General features: G+C 42.3%; 2 protein-coding genes across 2 annotated transcripts; one reads left to right on the top strand and one right to left on the bottom strand.

The window, feature by feature from the left end:
- The first annotated feature begins 1660 nt into the window (after positions 1–1660).
- Positions 1661–5658, top strand: si:dkey-183n20.15 (RING-HC_RNF170 domain-containing protein). The gene is made up of 6 exons (XM_004068185.5): positions 1661–1771; positions 2181–2284; positions 2606–2714; positions 3562–3635; positions 3712–3822; positions 5054–5658. The coding sequence occupies exons 2-6, from the start codon at positions 2264–2266 to the stop codon at positions 5366–5368; spliced, it is 630 nt and encodes a 209-aa protein (XP_004068233.1). The 5' UTR covers positions 1661–1771; positions 2181–2263; the 3' UTR covers positions 5369–5658.
- Positions 5659–5776: 118 nt separating this feature from the next.
- On the bottom strand, positions 5777–17911 carry pfas (phosphoribosylformylglycinamidine synthase). Its single transcript, XM_004068184.5, has 28 exons — positions 17717–17911; positions 16444–16566; positions 16168–16303; positions 15839–15944; positions 15553–15751; positions 13962–14067; positions 13727–13867; positions 13509–13633; positions 12164–12292; positions 11847–11984; positions 11615–11743; positions 11440–11513; positions 11206–11362; positions 11068–11129; positions 10815–10976; positions 9722–9958; positions 9397–9627; positions 9099–9279; positions 8935–9018; positions 8707–8862; positions 8320–8439; positions 8079–8224; positions 7769–7976; positions 7596–7687; positions 7408–7522; positions 7167–7316; positions 6927–7067; positions 5777–6168 (listed from the first exon to the last, which is right to left on the bottom strand). Exons 2-28 carry the CDS (start codon positions 16562–16564, stop codon positions 5855–5857), a joined length of 3960 nt encoding a protein of 1319 aa, XP_004068232.1. The 5' UTR covers positions 16565–16566; positions 17717–17911; the 3' UTR covers positions 5777–5854.
- Between the last annotated feature and the right edge of the window lie 153 nt (positions 17912–18064).

Here is an 18064-nt window from a genome sequence, read left to right as displayed (position 1 = left end):
CCAGTAGTAGTAGTAGTTTTTTCTTTTTTGTTTTGGTGTTTAAGGTAGGCTACAGTAAGCAAAGTGGTGCCAAATCGGAGCCTGCACCTTTTAAACCGTGTTTTGTTTCGTTGTTATATTATTGTTGTTGTAGCTAATATTATTGTTATCATCTATGGGTTTCAGCCCCATATGAATTGTAATTTAAATATTAACACGTTTAGAACTAATTTAATAAGTAATAATCTTGAAGAAAACTCTTCAAACATCCACAGTCAGTTCATGAATTCCTGGTTAAATGCCAACATTTGGTGACGGTAAATCATTGATGATTGCAGGCCAAGTCAAAGGGTGTGTCACTCACATCAGAATCTCAGTTGACTGTTTCAGGTCACTCTTAGATAAGATCCTATACGTGAAAAATTACATGTCTGCAGGTGGGATTGCATTATTTACAAGAAAAGCCAAGTTCAAAACTGAGAAACGCTGGACCCAGTCAGGATGCGTGACACATTTAAATGGACTATGAGGTACTTATGCAAGTGTGAAGCTTATAAGTTTATCGTCTGATTTCTGTAACCCGGAGAAGCTGACCTTCACTGATACGCGGCGACTATTTTTAGATGACCTGAACCATCCCGACTTTCTTGCTTCAAAAGTGCCAGGTTAAATATTTGTCAGCATATTTCTGTACCACATGACTTGGTGAACTATGTGAGGGTTGTCACATCTTTGCCCGCTACTTTAGGAGGAAAAATTCCCAATATGACGATGGCAGCTGCAAATTTATTTGCCAATTGCAAATGTATATGTTTTCTGTTGGATCGTCTCAAAATACTGTCTTGAAAAATGCTGAAATATTTTTTTTTTCCCCCACTAGAATTTTCGCCACCTCCAAAGAATAAATGTCATATAATCTATTTTTTTGTTTTGATCTACTAACATATGCTTCTTTAAAAAATTGAACTTTTAGTAAAAAATAATAATGATGGTATTAAAAAAAACACTAAACATACGTTCTTATTCCCCTTTTGGTTTATTTTTTTACATTTTAAATTTGACTGTGTTGATTACTGAAGACTAACATTTTACATGTAGTACATTGGTGACGGTAAAACTCCTCATTTATTTGCTTTGCTGTACAATCCAATAGCCTGTGCCTGTGATCTATCCATCCTCTGTTCTGCTATTCTGCTGGACTGCTGCTTCTAATTTTTGTAACAGTAAGATGTGAAATAGGTAATAATATGAAACGCAGCTCTGTAATATTAAAAGGGACCCTTACTAATACTGCAGTAAAATCCTCTGCTATTACCAAATGACTGGATTGATTTCATAACTAACAGGTAGGTCATGGTGAGTAAAAGATCATGTGGTCAGGGTTTTGGTAAAGTAAACTTTGAGTCAATGATTTACCCACTTCAGATCTTACAAGCAAGGGGAGCTTGTTAGGTAACCTTTCTGGCTTTGATTTGGTTTGGTGACCCACACAATGAGGCTGTAACCTGAAGACAAACGTGTTAATGAGCTCATCTGCAGACTTTTACTCTGAAATGTGTCTTTTTTGATGTGTAAAGAGTGTGTTTTAGGGTAGAGAAGCGCTGCTCCTTTAAAGGAAAAATTGCTTCAGCTGATATTAGAGGGTGTAGCTAATCAGTAACCAGCAGCCTGAGTTTATTTTGTTGAGGGATGCTATAAGGCAGCGCTTCACTTCCCAGCAGGAAACAGAGGGTGCCTCTCATTGGGATAGAGCTGCTCCGATAACAGTTTTGCTCCTGTCATCTCGGTGAAGGTAAGTAGATGTTCTCAGGTTGTGCACGTTATTTAGTGACTTCACATTGCCTCTGGTTTGGGGAAGTTTTGTTACTATTATTGCTCAAACAGATTTTGTATGACACCATAGGCAAAATTTGTTTTTTGTTTTTTTTTATTTAAATCTTGTTTGGAAAATTATCAGGAAGTGGTTGGATCTTTGTTGGGCTCTGATTTTTTTCTAGAATACTGTAAATATCATTTACATACAAGAAAGAAAAGCTTTTTTCCTGAATATCTCTTTTATTATTTGTCATTTTGTAATGATTTACATTTTTTAATGAATACCTTTGTAGTCAGAACATCATGAGTGAACCAGAGACAAAAGTTCCCCCAGCCTTGTCTGAAATATTGTTAGTCATGTTTCCTATTGTTACCTTACTTTCCAGTCTGGACCCTCCCTAATCTGAAGTTTCATCAGGCCAACATCACCTGGAGTCATCCTCAAGTCACCTGCTATAAATCAAGATCAATGCATACAAGTTGCCATAAAGTGAGTGCAACAGTCAGCCACGAACAAATTCTGCAAGTGCTTCTGTGTCTGATGATTTTATTGTGTCCGAGATGCAATGGACTCCTAATTCTGTTCACCTCCTGGCATAAAAGTCATGGCTTTATTAGAGTCAGAGTCACGCCTGTCCCTCGATTCATTTACATGAAAAAACATGGCCAAACTAAACAAAATAGACACTTACTATAAACTTACTTTTTCGATCTCCAAACCAAATTATATCGAATTCTTCGATATTTTTCACTTTTTTTAAGTTTTATCTTATACTTTTTGACAAAGTTTCTCCTATTCTCACCTCCTCAGGAGTCCTCGCCACCATGTCTGTCCACAAACACACAGGACTGGCAATGTCCAGTCTGCCTGCAAACGCCCAGATTTCCCGTCCAGACCAACTGCAGCCACTTATTCTGTGGTATGAGCTCACACACCCAAACACGCCCATCAACCCTCGTCACAGACTTTGTAAATGCGTTGCACCACGCTACCATTGGCTTTATTTTCCTGTTTTTCCTTTAAACTGGGTTCGCATGTTGCATTATACCTCAGTTATTCATTCACTGAGGGCTGTAGCATTAATGGAATTCAGCTGTGAGGGTGCTCACCACCTTCAGGTCTGATTTCCCAACTCCAGCAAATCAAAAAAATGAATACATAAAAAATAGAAGCAAAACTTGTCCGGCAGATGTGCAGAAGTGAGTTGCTTAACAGAATTTATCTCCTGTCTTTACTCTTTGTTCAGTCAATGTCTGCTTAAGGAAACACTGAAGTCCAGGTAGTGTGTTGGTGTTGACTATCTACAAAATTACTTTAGGTTTGTAGACAGGAACACTTGTAAATCTGTTTTACTTCAAAGTCAGCAATAATCCTGGAATTGACTTTACTTTGCAAAGGTTTGAAAAACGTTCAAGGCCGAGACGGGACAGCTGCCCTTTTTGTTTAAATTTACAATTAGATGTTTATTTGTATCTCTGTTCCGCGGTTAATAGTTATTGTGCAATGACACCTCAGTTTAACATTGACAATATTGGTTACCAATTAAACGTTTTTTTCTCCTGGAGCATGTACAAAGAAGGTCTGAGTTTAAGTCAGTTACCTCTGCATCTGTATCTTATCAGTCCTTCACACTGGGGGCCTTTTGAACCCTTGAACACTAGTCGCTCGTTAAATGTGGGTCGTAAACACAAGTTTACTTTAAATGTTGTAAAATACATCTCCGTTAAGCTGCTTTGATAGTGACTTAAACATTTGCCTCTCTGCAGCTCCCTGTCTGCTGACATACTGGAGACATGGATCTTGGTTAGATGCAATCAACTGTCCCCTCTGCAGACAGAAGGTGCGGCACAATTCCTCTGTAAATCGGAATCGGGCTACAAGTGTCAACATGACTTTGAATGCTTGTAATTGTGCAGGTCAGCGTGCTTTGTAACCTGTTTTATGAGAGCCAATCCGACCAGCAGTCACAACAAGTTCTGGGGGAAATCACAGACTACAACAGACGTTACTCTGGAGCCCCACGAAAGGTCAGCACTACAAGTCGAATGTCGCCGTCTGCCTGAACTAAGTGGGAGCAATCCAAATTCTACGGTTTATTTAACATTAGAACAGAATAAAAAATGAAATTGTTCTTTTTTTACAGAAGAATGTGTAAACTGAATACCTGTTATACATCCCTCTGAGCTGAACACCCTTTGAGACATTTAATCTTAGACAAAATATGGCCTCGATTAGTCTGACAAACATGTTTAACCCCCTAAAGCTCATCCGACACACACACACACACACAGTTTATGATAAATCCTTGTTACCAGTTTTGCTGTTGTTTAACATCATTTTAAAACAGGGTTGTCAGATGTGGAGAGGTGAAAATGTGTGAGGGTCAACCATTCAGCCTGACATTTTTTGTGCTATATTAATAAGATTACATGCAAATCAACTATTTAAGAAACATTTTATTGCACTGGCACACTTTTCATAGCTTCACTCAGAACACAAATGCAGCTAAAAACATGTATTTAGATGTATTCATAAAGTAATTCTGGTAGACAGTTCATAGTTCACAGGAATTTTACCAGAATTACTGTGAAATTGTCCGTTTCTTGCACCGTTCATTCAGCTTGTCGTCGTGCGTAGTGAAAACTGCTACGGTCTATTGGCATTTTAGGCAGAAATTGTTGTTTTGCATTTGTCTGAAAAAAAGCCATGTCCTGGAAGCATGTTAACCATCATTGTTAGCTTTCCTTTTTTTTTTGTCCAGTGGACATTTTAGAAAGGACCTGGAAGGGTCACATGATAGTGATGTCACAAGTTCACGATTGATTAAAACATGATTTATCGAGACGAAATTTAAAAATTGTACACAAACTTATAACCCTTGTGCTATCCTATGGGGTCCAGATGACCCGATCCTTACATTGGCGTGTTATTCCTACCATGACAAAGGTGTATAAAGGTGAAGAGGATTTCATGTAATCCATGGACACCAGTGAAGATCACAAATCATTGAAGAAAAAAGGTTATTTTGGGGTCTAGATGACCCAACTCCCAATGTTAAAGGGCCTGGGATAGCAAAAGGGTTAAGAAAGTGCTGGGGGCCAAATATTATTGATTTTTTTCAAAGGAGCCAAAGAGAATTTGAATAAGGACGGCATTTGGCCCTCAGGCCGCACTTTGGACATGCCTATTTTAAAGGATTTGTAAATGTGCTGTTTAAGTGTGCCTCATTTCTGATTTAATGCATTCTACTTCTTTCAGATGAAGGACTACCTCTGCGATGTCCCCCTTGTTCTGCAGCTGCTGGCCCGAGGCCTCGGCGCCATGGGAGGACTCGTGGGGCTGTTTCTGTTCAGGGTGGCCTTGTGCTGCGTGGGGACTGTGGTGTCCATCTCGGTCCCCCTCGAGGACCACGTGGCGGCATCATCCAATTCGCTGGAAACGGATCCCTCCCTCGGCGGACTGCTAGGCGTCCTGGACGACGTGGTTGTGGTCTTCCTGCTGCTCGTCTGCGTCATCAATGTCAACCAGCAAATTGTGCCTGATGAGGGACACTCTGCTGAAGTGACACCCTGACTTGGAGTGACAAGGATGCAGCTACTCTCAATGAAATGAACTCATGTCGGTGCATTGAAGCTGCTCAGACTGGACTCCAGGACTTCTTGTCAAGTGTTTACAGGAGTTGTGCAAACATGATCAATATGAAGAGAGCTGGTTACAGATAGAGAAGTTCCCCAGCTGTTGCCTGTCAGCATAAAATGAATGTATTTTTTTTTCTCAACTCAGTGTTGGCATAGTGATGCTAACATTCCTGTAAATATGTGATATATTTTTTTTATGGTTGAAATAAATATTTATAGTTCTAATAGTTGTTTTTAGTCAAGCCTTACAGAGTTATGACCGATGACTGTGGTTTTACTAAGCATAAAACAAATATTTGTAGAGTTTCCAGCCTTTAAAAAGATTTTAAAGTAAAAGACAACACCATTTTTAACAAGTGTATTGAATAATCCTCACGATTACATTACACTTTCACAGCATTTAGTTAATGTAAATCCAGCATTATACATCTGTGTTGCTGCACCACGCGGCTGCATTTTTGAACATGCGAAGCCACGGCGACGGCACCAGAGAAGGCCGAAGCTCCCTTGGGGCCCAGGGCCACTGCCAGCTCAGGGTGCAGCGCTCAGGGTGAGGCATCATCGCCAGGTGCCTCCCATCCCTGGAGCACAGCCCTGCCACACCCTGCGGGGAGCCGTTGGGGTTCAGGGGATACTCCTCGGTGGGGAATCCCTGCTCATCCAGGTAGCGGAGAGGAGCGAGTCCACCGGAAATGATCAGGTCTTGTGCCATGGAGCTCCGGAATTGCATTAGACCTAAATGAGGAGAGATGGGACAAAAACAACAATAAAGAAGCTGCAGGTTACAAAGTATTCTGATACTTGAAATCTGAATATACAACTGTTGCATATATAGAAATATCCAACTTGCGTATTATTGACCTGGAATGGTTTTTGAATGGACATCAGACTTGAGCTACGCTTGCGCCGCCCTCAGTAACACACGTTCAACCACATCAGAATCCTTTATTGTCATTGTACATAATAATACAACAAAATTGTAGCAGCCTTGGAGTGGTAAATACTAGTAATCTAATTAAAAAATATACAAGAACCAATAAAATACAAGTATGAAAAAAATAGAATAGAATAATGTTGAGTGAAATAAAGTGCAGTATAATAGTTGTGCAGCATAATCCATTGAAAGATTTATGTAAATGTCATATTTGCAATACACCTATGATGAAAATTACAGGTTTCTCTCATCTTTTTAAGTGGGAGAACTTGGACAATTGGTGGCTGACTTTTTGCCCCACTGTATCGGAATAGAGCTGTGAAAGAAAAAGCGTGGGGATAGATTCACGAGACTTGTATTGCTTCCATGTTTCGCACCAAGCCTCCTCCAACTGTAGATGTTGTGTATGCGCAAGTAAACAGTAGTAGAAGTGTGAACACCGTCTAGCGCGAGAACCAAATGCTGAAACATTTAGTGCGGTTTCGAACGCCTATCACATGTTGGTGTGAACACAGCTTTAGAGCTGCATTACCTGCTGTACAGACTGCTCTGACTTTACCTTCTCCATGAGCGACCCAGACTCCCAGAGCGGAGCCCTCCATGCCTCTGAGCCAGATGGACGGAGACTCCTGAATCCCAACACTCACAAACCGCGACTCGAACCTGCCAGAGCGATTATGGGTCAGCACCACCTCAGAGCCTGAGCCAAAAGAAGAAAAATGTCAAATATTAACAAGAGCAAAAAAAAAAAAAGCTTTCATTTGATATTTCAGTAACACGTTTTTTTTTTTGCCTTTACCTGCTCCATCCGCCGTCTCCCCCACCCACCCTAAAAGGGCGAGTAGCTGACAGCCGTTACACACGCCCAGACTCAGCGTGTCTTCTCTTTGTTGAAACCGATCAAACTCAGCTTTAGCTTTGGCGTTGTAAGTAGCAGCTGCAGCCCAACCTTAGTGTTAAAACCACAGAATTACACCACCTTTAAGTATACACATGTGATAATCCTCAGCAGCTGCATTTACAAGCAGGTTTTTATTGACCTTTAGCTGATCCGAGAACATCTGCGTAGCTGAATCCACCAACAAATACGACGGCTTTGAAAAGCTCAAGCGTTAAGGAACCACAGCACAAATCCTGCATGGTGACATCCCAAACCTGCAAATAGATCATTTGGGTCAAATACTGCAGAGGTTAAAAATGAGCACCTACAAAGAAGCTAGCATCCAACCTCAAAGTCGGCCATATAAAGAGAGGCTGACATCTCTCGATCTCCATTGCTGCCCTCCTCCCTAATCACAGCTACACGTGGAGGCCCACCAGCTGAAAGACACAACCATCACATAGATTGTCTACTAATAGAACACACAATATCTATAACAGCTTCACTTTGTGTACTCTCACCAAGCCGGCGAACGCTGGGACTTTCAGATGGGTCAAAATTCAGTTGAAAGTACGGCTGTGTCCTCTTGGCAAGCCCCTCCTCTTCTTGTTTAACACACAGCTCATTGGCTTGGAGGCACTCCAGCTGGAAGCTTGTGTCCTCCCATGCTGCTCTGAGCTCAGGCAGGGACTCCTTAAGGACCTCCTGTCCATCCACACAGACTCTGACCTAGAAGCCAAGTAAGACACAGAAGACAACAAACCACCACAGATCAGAAGAACAAAACAAAACAAAAAGACCTCACAGTTTGAGCCGAGGACTATGTCTCACTTCAGCCTTTGGTCCAAAGCCGCAGGTCCTGCCAATTCTATGACACTGCACACCTGCATCGCTGTATCTCTGACAAACAGCCTCAACATCACACTCTGAAACCTCCAGGACCACACCAAGCTCCTCGCTAAACAGCAGCTCCATGACTGCACAGAAGGCAACAAAATGCAAACAAACAGAGTTTTGGCTTTAAAATGCTGATGAATCCCAGGCAGATTAAGATTGGGCCTAATTCACAAACCTTCACTTCCTTGTGAGGACAGCTCAATGTCAATTCCCCGGTTTCCAGCAAATGCCATCTCTAGCAAGCAGGAAATGAGACCTCCATCACTTATGTCATGTCCAGCACTCACTATACGATCTGGGAGAACAAAAGCAAATCTGTTAACTATTCCTTGTTTCAGGAAGTTATTTAATGGAATGAACATTCAAATCTGGCAAAAAATTTAACAGATGCAATACAGAGTAACACCACTAGATGGCAGATTAGCCACAGTGCAAAGCATAAGGAGATGAAAGGGGGTTGAAAAAAATAAAACTATAGAAAACTGAGTTAAAAGTTAGAAACTGTCAAATTTCCTCTGTGTTTTCAAAACAACCTCTGGTCTTCCTGCGACTGAAAACTAACCCTGCAGGAGTGTCTGAGTTGTGCTAAAGCAGGCAGTCAACAGTTCGGCATGGTCCAGGTCAGGGGAGCAGTCTGCCAGCTGCCCGTAGCATTGAGCGAGGGCGGAGCCTCCCAGGCGATGGTTACCTGGACTGAGAGGTACCCACAGAAGCACCCCTGCAGACCAAAGAAGAGGTTCAGATGCCAGGTCGGGGATGAATTCTGAGAATCAGTGCGGGAGTGTCAAACCTTTTCCATCGGGATCCTCGAGATCAGGCGTGACGGTGGCAGAGATGTCAGGACAAACCGCATATGCTGAGATCACCAGGGCACCTGAAAGGGGCGGAGCAAAAGGCAGATCTTTACGACGTGCACAGAAACGAGTGCAAACTCAGTCATAAACACACAAGCACCTGGAGCCTTGACTGTCTCCTTTCCGACTCTCGCCGCCATGCTCAGAGAGTCTTTGCCCCCGTCGATGGCGACCCCCAGCTCACTCATCACCTTGCACATGGCTTTGCAAGCCTCCCACAGATATGCTCCTTCACCGGGCAGTTTGGCAGCCCACATCCAGTTACCGCTGCACTTCACGTCCTATCGTGACGGGAAAACAGTTATGATCTCAGCACTCTGTGCCAAGTATCCCCTACAGAGGATTTTAGTAGCACAACTGTTCAAACTTCATAGAAATGTGTGTTTTTTATTCAACACCTTCAGTGCTGTGACTCTAGCGAACATCAGATTAGTCAGAGCCTCTCCGACAGCCATACGAGCCCCAGCTGCAGGACACACCAGTCCTTTAATTGGCTGCTCCCCTATGGCCGTCGCTGCTCCCTCCAGACTGAACGGTGACAGAGCAACAACGGCCACGTCGGCCAATGGGGTGTGAAGAGGACCGACGCACTGTTGCTGGGCAACCAACCCAGTCACAGACCGGTCCACCTGACGCAGGAACAGAGGGAGAGAGCTCATTATCTACCTGTTTTTTTTAACTCTGCACACAGAAGCACTGTAATGCTGAAATGCAGGACAAGACCTTGTTGGTCAGGTAGCGTTTGGAGGCCACGGAGGGCAAACGCAAAACCCTCTGTAGAGCATCTCTGACTGAGAGGCCAGCAGGAAGTCTCAAAGGCTGACACGCGAGAGCCACTCGTTCCAGCCTGAACTCCTTCTGCGGCATTTTCCCCAGAACCCACTCCAGCTGCAGGTCGACGGGATGGCGGACAGAGTCCACCTGATCATTGCTGCCACCCTCATCATCCACCAGCACAATCTGCAGAGAAGATTATGGACAGGCTAAAGAGTCCTGCTGCTTTCAATTAACCTTCAAAGACTCACTCTGATGAAAATTGGGTTTTTGGTGTTTCTAAAATGCTCTTGTAGCATTTTTCCGATGATAGAGGACATATATAAAAGATAATTAAGCATAAAATTGAATTAGTTTTTTTTTTTTATTCAAATCTTTGCAGACGAAAAAATGCAATCTGAAAAAAAACGTACTTATGACTTAGAAGCGGGAGGAGACTACAAGCTCCCTGCTCCACTCCATTCTGATGCATTCACTTGTAGACGACTAGATCAGTGTACGTCCTTGTTTTCCTCGTCTGAGATGGAATCTGGATCTAAACTGTACGGCTGGATAGCTCCAATATTGCTAACCATTTCTGCTGCACAGCTAATGTTAGGTTGGGGTTGTGAAGGGCTGTAACCTAGCAGGAGAGCGTTTAAACAAATGCATGATGGGAAGTGGGTCAAACTGTCCCATCCACAACTAACAAATATCTAATGATCTCATACTGCTCTGCAGAAACAATGTGCTAGAAAACGACACAGGTTTTTTATTACGGCTAAAAATGCCATAATCGTGATTAATAGACCACTGGGAACGCTTTTATAATAGATCAAAAGATGATCAGAGTGGGACTTTAATAAACCAGAAAAGTACATTATTATTCCCAAAATACCCTGGACATAAATTTAGGAAGATAAAAATGTTAAAACAAAATACTAGAATAAAAATTCATGAATATATTATAAAAAGGGAAAAAAAGAGAGATTGTGTAGAGGAGCGTTCCCTGCAGTTTGGTCCAGTCAATAACTAATTGAGTTGCTGATGTAAATGTGGGTACTTTTCCGTCTCCGGTGATGTTTCCCACAAAGTCAACGGGACACTTCTCCCTCTGGCACACGCTCTCCAGGAAGGACCTGTCTGACGGGTGCAGCAGCAGAGCGTTGCTCTCCTGGTACTCCGCCCCCCACAGCTCCAGCACGCTCAGTGTGGGGTCACCTTTCTACACCAAAAATAGAGCAAGAAAAGCTGAGGTTAGACTCAAATTCACGGATTTAAACAGCAACAAAAATAAACCTTTTTAAAAAAATTACCTTAAATCTACTACTATAGATCACAGCGCCGGCTGGCTCACTGAGCTCCTTCAGCACATTACCTAAAAATGATGCATGTCTTTACTTTCCTTCATTTATTAGGTAGATGCACATCCTTCACATTCTTAGTTTGGGTACCATTTCCCCCTGCCCCCTGATCATGGATGCTGCAGATGGGGTTTCCATCACTTCTTTCCAAGCACGCCCTGAGAGCTCGATTCATCTTCTGCTCCATCTCAGCATCTCCTCTCTGGACGGCGCCCAGATCCCGCTCACTGCAGTTGTCCCCTTGGATCTAAGAGCAAAGACTTGTTCCCACATATTGGGTAAAACCAGCACAAAACTCCCAGTCATTAACTGTGCAGTCCATACTTGAACGGAGGAGGCCGCTCCTCCACCCACACCAATCCGGTACACCGGCCCTCCAATCTTCACCACCTCCATTCCTGACGGAGAAAAGCGGAGACGGTGCGAGTCATCGATTGGAACATTTAAATCTAGCACAGAATTGATCTTGCTTGGTTTGCACGCTGAGCTGAAGCCTCACCGGGACTGGCCTCTTCTTTCTTAACGTGCGAGTCTTCAATGGACCCGAGGCCGCCACTGAACATGATTGGCTTTATCCACTCGCGCCGCTCCCCGTTCGGCAAGCGCATGCCGAAAGAGCGGGCAAAACCTTAAAAAAAAAAAAACAACAACAATATATATATATGTCATCAGGTGGGAAAGCATCTACTTCTACTCAACAGAGCCATAAGTGTTGCAGTGAGCGCTCTTGCCTGATAGGACAGGCTCTCCAAACTTGTTGCCATAGTCTGAGGCGCCATCGCTGGCCTCGATGGCCACCTGCAGGGGAGGGGCGAAGCTGGAGGGATACTCCCATTCCTCTCCTGCAGACTCCCAGGGGAGTTCATACCCTAGAAAAATGGAGAAAGAACTCAAACGGTGAAGAACACTTCAGGAAGAGCATCCATTTTTCCTTAATTTGGCTCCGTCATTGGGGTCATTTAAAAAAAAACAAGTCTGTGCAGGTGCTGCCTCAAAATATATCCTGTTAAAACGGTCTTACACTCTCTGGTCATTGTAACAGTCTGACCTGGTATGTGCAGATTTCCAAAGCAATATCCTGCAGTTCCAGCGATGACGTGTCCTCCACGCCCGGCGCTCTGAACGTCTCTGATGCGGCCGCCAGTTCCGGTGGTGGCACCGCTAAATGGAGCCACGCCTACAAGGTCAGTTTACAAACTTATGATCAGCGGAAGGACACAGTCTTACAAAAGTAACCATGTATTCAACAGTCCGTGTAAATATCAGTTACAAGGGTCACTTAATTAATTCTATAAACATTTTTACTTGTTGGGTAATACTAATCATTTCTTTATAGAACTGATGTAGTTTCATATGAGAAAAAGTGTTTAAAAGTTTTTTTTAAAACAGACTCAGAAGCCAATAGGCCTTATTTTCTACTTTAATTTTCGTGCTCTCTAGGTATTCTACCTGAATTGGAACATACGCTGAATAAATCTGCCTTTTATCTTTAAGTCCTACTCAAACCATCTTTTTATTTATTTTTTAAAAATCTATCCCAGTGTTTTTTAAATTATGATCATTTTTGATCAAATTAAAAAACGTGTCGTTTTCTAGGACATAGCTTTTGCAGAGCGGCAGGAGTTCATTAGAAATTGGCTTCTGAGTCATAGGTGGAACCATTGGCAATCCCACCCCTACTTCCTGTCATCCATCTGTTTACACTCTCTCCTACTAGCTTACAGCCCCTCACACAAAGAAGGGATGCAAGAACAAAAATAGCGAGGAATATTGAGGTTATCAATCCAAACACGTTTGATTCAGATTCCAGCTCAGACGAGGAAAACAATGACGTTCATGGATCTATTTGTCTGCAAGTGGATGCATCAGAATGGAGCAGCGCGTGGAGACTGTGGCCCACCCAGTGTATTTTTCTGTCACAAATACACGTTTTTTAAACAGCTTTTTTTTTATCTGCTCCTCCTCATTCACATCCATTTGAATAAAGAAATACTCAGGAATGCAACTTTAGGCTTAATCTTTTTGAGTATATGTCCTCCATCATTAGAAAAATGCTACAAGTACATCAAAACACCAAAAAAAAACATTTCATCGGAGTGGGTCTTTAGGGCATTTATTTTTACAAATCTGATCAATATTTATAAAAAAGAATCTCAACAATTTTTTTATTTTTTTTAATGGATGCAACACTCTGTGACTCACAAAAACCCTTTAAGATATTTATCATAAACTGGTATGACTTTTGACCTTGAAAAATGACAAACGCAACACAAACTGTACCAAGTGTGCATCCACTCTAGTATTTTATGCAGCTCTGTCTGGTTGACATGACCCAATAAATTGCATTTTTGAACAATAAATATGTAATTGTGTGTTTGTGTGTTTGTGCTGACCTGTTGGGAAGTTGTGCGTCTCTGCGGTGAAAATGACGTGTCTTAATGAGAGTCGGGTCTCGTATGGACTTGCTCTGGAAGGATCTTTAGGGTAAACACACTCAATCTCCACACCTTTAATACCACTGCACACACACACACACACGCGCACACACACACAGAAGCAGTGAGTACAGACAGCATCACGCCCCTGGCATCCGTGCACGTTGTAGCACCACCTGCTGTTGTCGCAGAACTTGATGACGTTGTTGGGGTTGCTGTGCCGCTGGGTGTCCATTATGAGGCTGAAAAGAGTCTCCTTCTGCTCCTGCCCGTCGATCAGCATGCGCCCGCGGAAGAACCAGTGCCGGCTGTGCTCGCTGGGACGTCGTGTTTGAAAGAGAGAGAAAAAAAAACAGAAACTGAGGACACACAGAGCAGCCCAGCCACTTTACTCTTTAGAGTCCACCACACCTGTTGGACTGCGCCAGGTCAAAACACTCCACACTGGTGGGGTTCCTTTGAATTCGCTGGAACATTGATGTGTAGTAGTCCAAATCCCAGGAGTCAAAGGCCAGACCTGCCACACACACACACACAACAGAACAGCTTGACGTGTTGAATAATTTCTTTCCCCGTCTATCAAAGAGGTTGGTTAAAAAAAAAACAACGTCAGCTGGTTTTGGGTTCCCTTTTATTACAGTAGTTTGGCCTCACAGGTAAAAAAAAAAAAAAAAAGCTTGATGGTTTTTTATATTTGAATGGAATCTATTTGGATGAACGGGAATCTACACAAACAAACACCATAATTAATCATTATTTTCATCAGTCCAGCCTGAGCAGGTGTGACAGAGTGGAAGAATTACACTGAGGATGGAATGTGTGTGTTTATGCATGCAAGTTGAAAAAAAGTCATTTACACACCTAAACATAGCAAGTGAACTAAAGATATACATGATTTTGATTCATTTTGAAGGGAAAATTACTATTGGAAAATAAAATACAATAATTGTAATAATAATAGTAGAGGTGAATCAATAGAAATATTTGCTAGAGCTATATATTTTCTGTAATAAAATACAAAAATTCATTTAAAGAAGATTGTCCTATGCAGAAAATATGCAGCTTTATCAGTAATTTAAACCAGAATGAGTTATTTCAAATTAAAATCCCACTCAGATTATCTTTTGCTCTATTATAAAAGCATTCACAGTGGTCTTTTAAATAGGATTATGCAGTTTTTAGTCAAAAAAAAAAAAAACTGTGTTGCTTCTAGGTTATAGTTTCTGCAGAGCGGCAGAAACCTCTGACTTGTTGGTGCAGGGTAAGACCGCCCCACTTCTAATCACCCATGGTCTCCTGCTATTTTACAGCCCCTCAGACCCCCAACCTCAGGAGGAAAACAAAGACATTCATGGATCTGTTTGTCTACAAGCAGAATGGAGCGAAACAGGAAGCTGGTGGCCTGCGCCTGCTTTTATGTCACAAAAAAGGTCTTTTTCCAACGACATTTTTGCATCTGCTCCTAATTCTCAATGGTTTGAATTAAGGAATACTCAAAAATTCGCTTTTAAGCTGAATCTTCTTAGTATATGTCCTCCATCATCAGAAAAGTGCATGTTAAACACACCAAAACACAAATTTTCATTGGAAAAATATTTTATAAATGACTTTTAACCTCTTTTATGTGCTTAAAATCTTTTGGATGGAATCCTGAAATCTTGGATTTGGTGATCTGTTTTCTCAGGGTTTAATCTTCACTCTGAGAACCTTTTGAGTTCCGCTAAAAACGCACACACGCAGACACGCATGCGTCCGGAAATGAGCAGCATCATCGCAGTCCTGTGACCTCAACTAACTCAAAGCGTGCCATGCATCATGTGACATTTCAGCCTCCATCGGCACACACAGTGTACTCACAGAAAGCTGCAAGACTATGAAGAAAAGAGGGAAAAAAGACAAGCATAGATGTTACATTAATAGAAGAGGCTTGGTTTCTGTGAAGATGCCAAAAAAATAAAAATAAAAACTGTGACAGAGGTTGAGGAGTGCAGGCGAGTCTCACCCAGGTCGTCGTTGGCCTTCTCCAAGGCAGCACGACCTTTTGCCAGGATGTCCACCTCAAACACAGGTTGCCGTTTGGTTTCCACAGCAAAGGAGGTGATGGGACGATGGTAGACACACTCCGTCATGCTGTCATGCAGACAGTCGATCAGTTTCTTCATGTCGCCGCTGAGCTCTCCTGTTCCTTTTCCATTCTTGGGCTGAAAAAGGACACGGACGACACGGCGTTTATCGAAATAACCTCTGATCTGGAGGTGTCATGGTTGATTATCTGCGGGGTCTCAGACCTTGACGAGAAACCTGCGAGACACCTCAACTCGGGTGACGTTAGTGAGGCCGGCGCTGCGGCAGATGGACACGGCGTTGGTGGACCAGGCTGTGGAGAAGTTCAACCTGAAGGTGGAAAAACACATTGATGTTCTTCTCAAACATCTCTCTAGTGTTTTGAAGAAATGTATACTTTAGATGTTTCACAGTTATTCTTTTTCAAAAACTTTATGAACTGTGTTAAAAATAAAGGGTGCTTTTATTTTGAAATTTAAGATTTACATCAAGGTTTTGTTTATGTTGCCATCAAAGCTTTAATGATCCGGAGGAGAAAGTACAGAAACAGCACCTGGGTCCAATCTCCACCAGCTTCTCCTCACTGCTCTCTATGAGGTTTGGGTTCTCCGACAGCGGCTCAGCCTGCAGCGGAGGACGAAACAACCAGAGGAGAACCTCCTTCTCCTCAGCACTGAGACTCTCACGACCTGCAGTGAACAAACCAGACGAGTAAAGGAGAGAGTAAAAAACAAAACTGAAGGCAGGAATCAGAGAGAAACCCTGCAGGATCTCCTGTTGCTTCACAGCAGCCCCGCTGTCCGCATCCATTCTGACAGCGCCGTCTCACCTGTCAGCTCCACATTGTAGCACAGCTCTGTTGTGAGGGTCAGATGTGGGAAGAGTTTTGCTGCTCTCTGCAAGGCCCGTCCGTCCGGAGCTTCGCTGCTGTAAAACCTCACCACCGCCATGTCTGCTCGACACATTCACAGCGATCATGTTAGCCCATTATTGGTGGAAAAAAACAATGCTTTAACTAACCAGCAGCTCATGCTGGAGGCCAAAGGTCAGAGCTGATTAGGGACTCCTCATGTTTTCTGACTTCAGCTGACCTTTGTTTGATTAGGATGCCTAAAGCACGAGGAGACTGTTGTCATGAAAATGTAGTGAAGGAAAGCAGTGTCTGTAACAATTAATTAAACAATGATTCCATTCATTTATTTTGTGGTTGACGATTCACAATTGATATTGGTTCATTGTGAAAGAATCTGATTGACTGACCTAAAATGGATCCAGGTTGATTCCATCGCAGTAGTGGGTTTAAAAGTTGTAGTAGGTTCCAGATGACAACTTTTAAACCTACTACTGCGATAATCAAGTGTAAATTAAATATGTCTTCAAAAAAAGAAGTAAACAAGAACTAAAAAAAACTAATGTCAAATCAATTCACATTTTAGTTTCCTAAAATTCAGCCCACTGTTCTTTTTCCACATCCAAAGAATCCAAAGGGATCATTCTTAGAACATGTCTTTGCTTAATTCAAAGTGTTTCCATTAGACTGGAATGATAAAATGATCCAAATGTCATTTTCCATATCGATATAGTCGATTTATTTTATATTGAAACTGTTTTATTTAATGGTTTAAGTCCAGATTGATCTGGTAGCATCGTAGGAATATAAATCCATTCATTGATTAAGCTGATTATTTGTCAGATCCTTATTTTAAGCCATCTGATTAATAATTATGCTTTTATTTTTGTTTCCATTTGAAGGAAAGGATGAGTCTAAATTCAAATGTTTTATAATGGTTTTAAAAACAAAAACAGCTGCTTTGTTACCTGGAGCACGTGCGTTTAAAACTGGGGTTTTATTTTGGAGAGAAAACATTTTTAAAAGATTCCGAATCACTGTTATTTTTTTTATTTTTTTTAAAGAAATAACTTGTGCCATAGATGGTTCTGCATGCTCTCATGCAGTCTGGAGCTACACACCCACTCAGAAACTTTGAGGAAAGTGGAAATTATTAATGAAAGGTTTAATCTCCAAAGGGTCAGCTGTCGTCTCCTCTCCTCTGGCTGCATCATGGAAGCTAAAGACACAACTTAGCAGAAAGCTAACTCACGCGCAGCTCCTGGCTCCAGCACGCGACTCCCTCTGAAGTTTGTTGAGTTGACTCTCGACTCTGGACTCCCGTCAAAGCTCTGCTGCACCTGGACGGTCAGGAGTTTCTGGACTTGTTGGGTCTGCAGACCGATAGGACGGGTATGGATGGACCTCCAAAGTAATGCATGCAGCCCTCCTTGCGCATGCGCAACTCGTTTGGGAAGATTCCTAACTTTCGGTCTAATAAATTTAGGAAGACCTTGAACGCATCACGGGAGAACCGTACGATAGTGCAAGCTGATTGATTTCATTTGGGAGATTTTCACGAGTGGCTGTAAAAAACTAACTTACCAACTAACTAAAATAT

The sequence above is a fragment of the Oryzias latipes genome, chromosome 4, assembly GCF_053564925.1.
Source record: "Oryzias latipes strain Hd-rR chromosome 4, Olatipes_Hd-rR_3.1".
NCBI classification, from domain to species: Eukaryota; Metazoa; Chordata; class Actinopteri; order Beloniformes; family Adrianichthyidae; genus Oryzias; species Oryzias latipes.
This window is presented reverse-complemented; position numbering and strand designations above follow the sequence as displayed.

Excerpts from the sequence above, each read along its gene's own strand:
- pfas (XM_004068184.5), bottom strand. The coding sequence starts at position 16,564 with ATGGCGGTGGTGAGGTTTTACAGCAGCGAAGCTCCGGACGGACGGGCC. Across the intron at positions 13,634-13,726 it reads AAGTTCTGCGACAACAGCAG|TGGTATTAAAGGTGTGGAGA; the intron begins GTGGTGCTACAA and ends GTGTGTGTGCAG. Across the intron at positions 9,280-9,396 it reads CTAGAGTCACAGCACTGAAG|GACGTGAAGTGCAGCGGTAA; the intron begins GTGTTGAATAAA and ends CCGTCACGATAG.
- si:dkey-183n20.15 (XM_004068185.5), top strand. The coding sequence starts at position 2,264 with ATGCATACAAGTTGCCATAAA. Across the intron at positions 2,285-2,605 it reads TGCATACAAGTTGCCATAAA|GAGTCCTCGCCACCATGTCT; the intron begins GTGAGTGCAACA and ends TCACCTCCTCAG. Across the intron at positions 2,715-3,561 it reads CTGCAGCCACTTATTCTGTG|CTCCCTGTCTGCTGACATAC; the intron begins GTATGAGCTCAC and ends GCCTCTCTGCAG.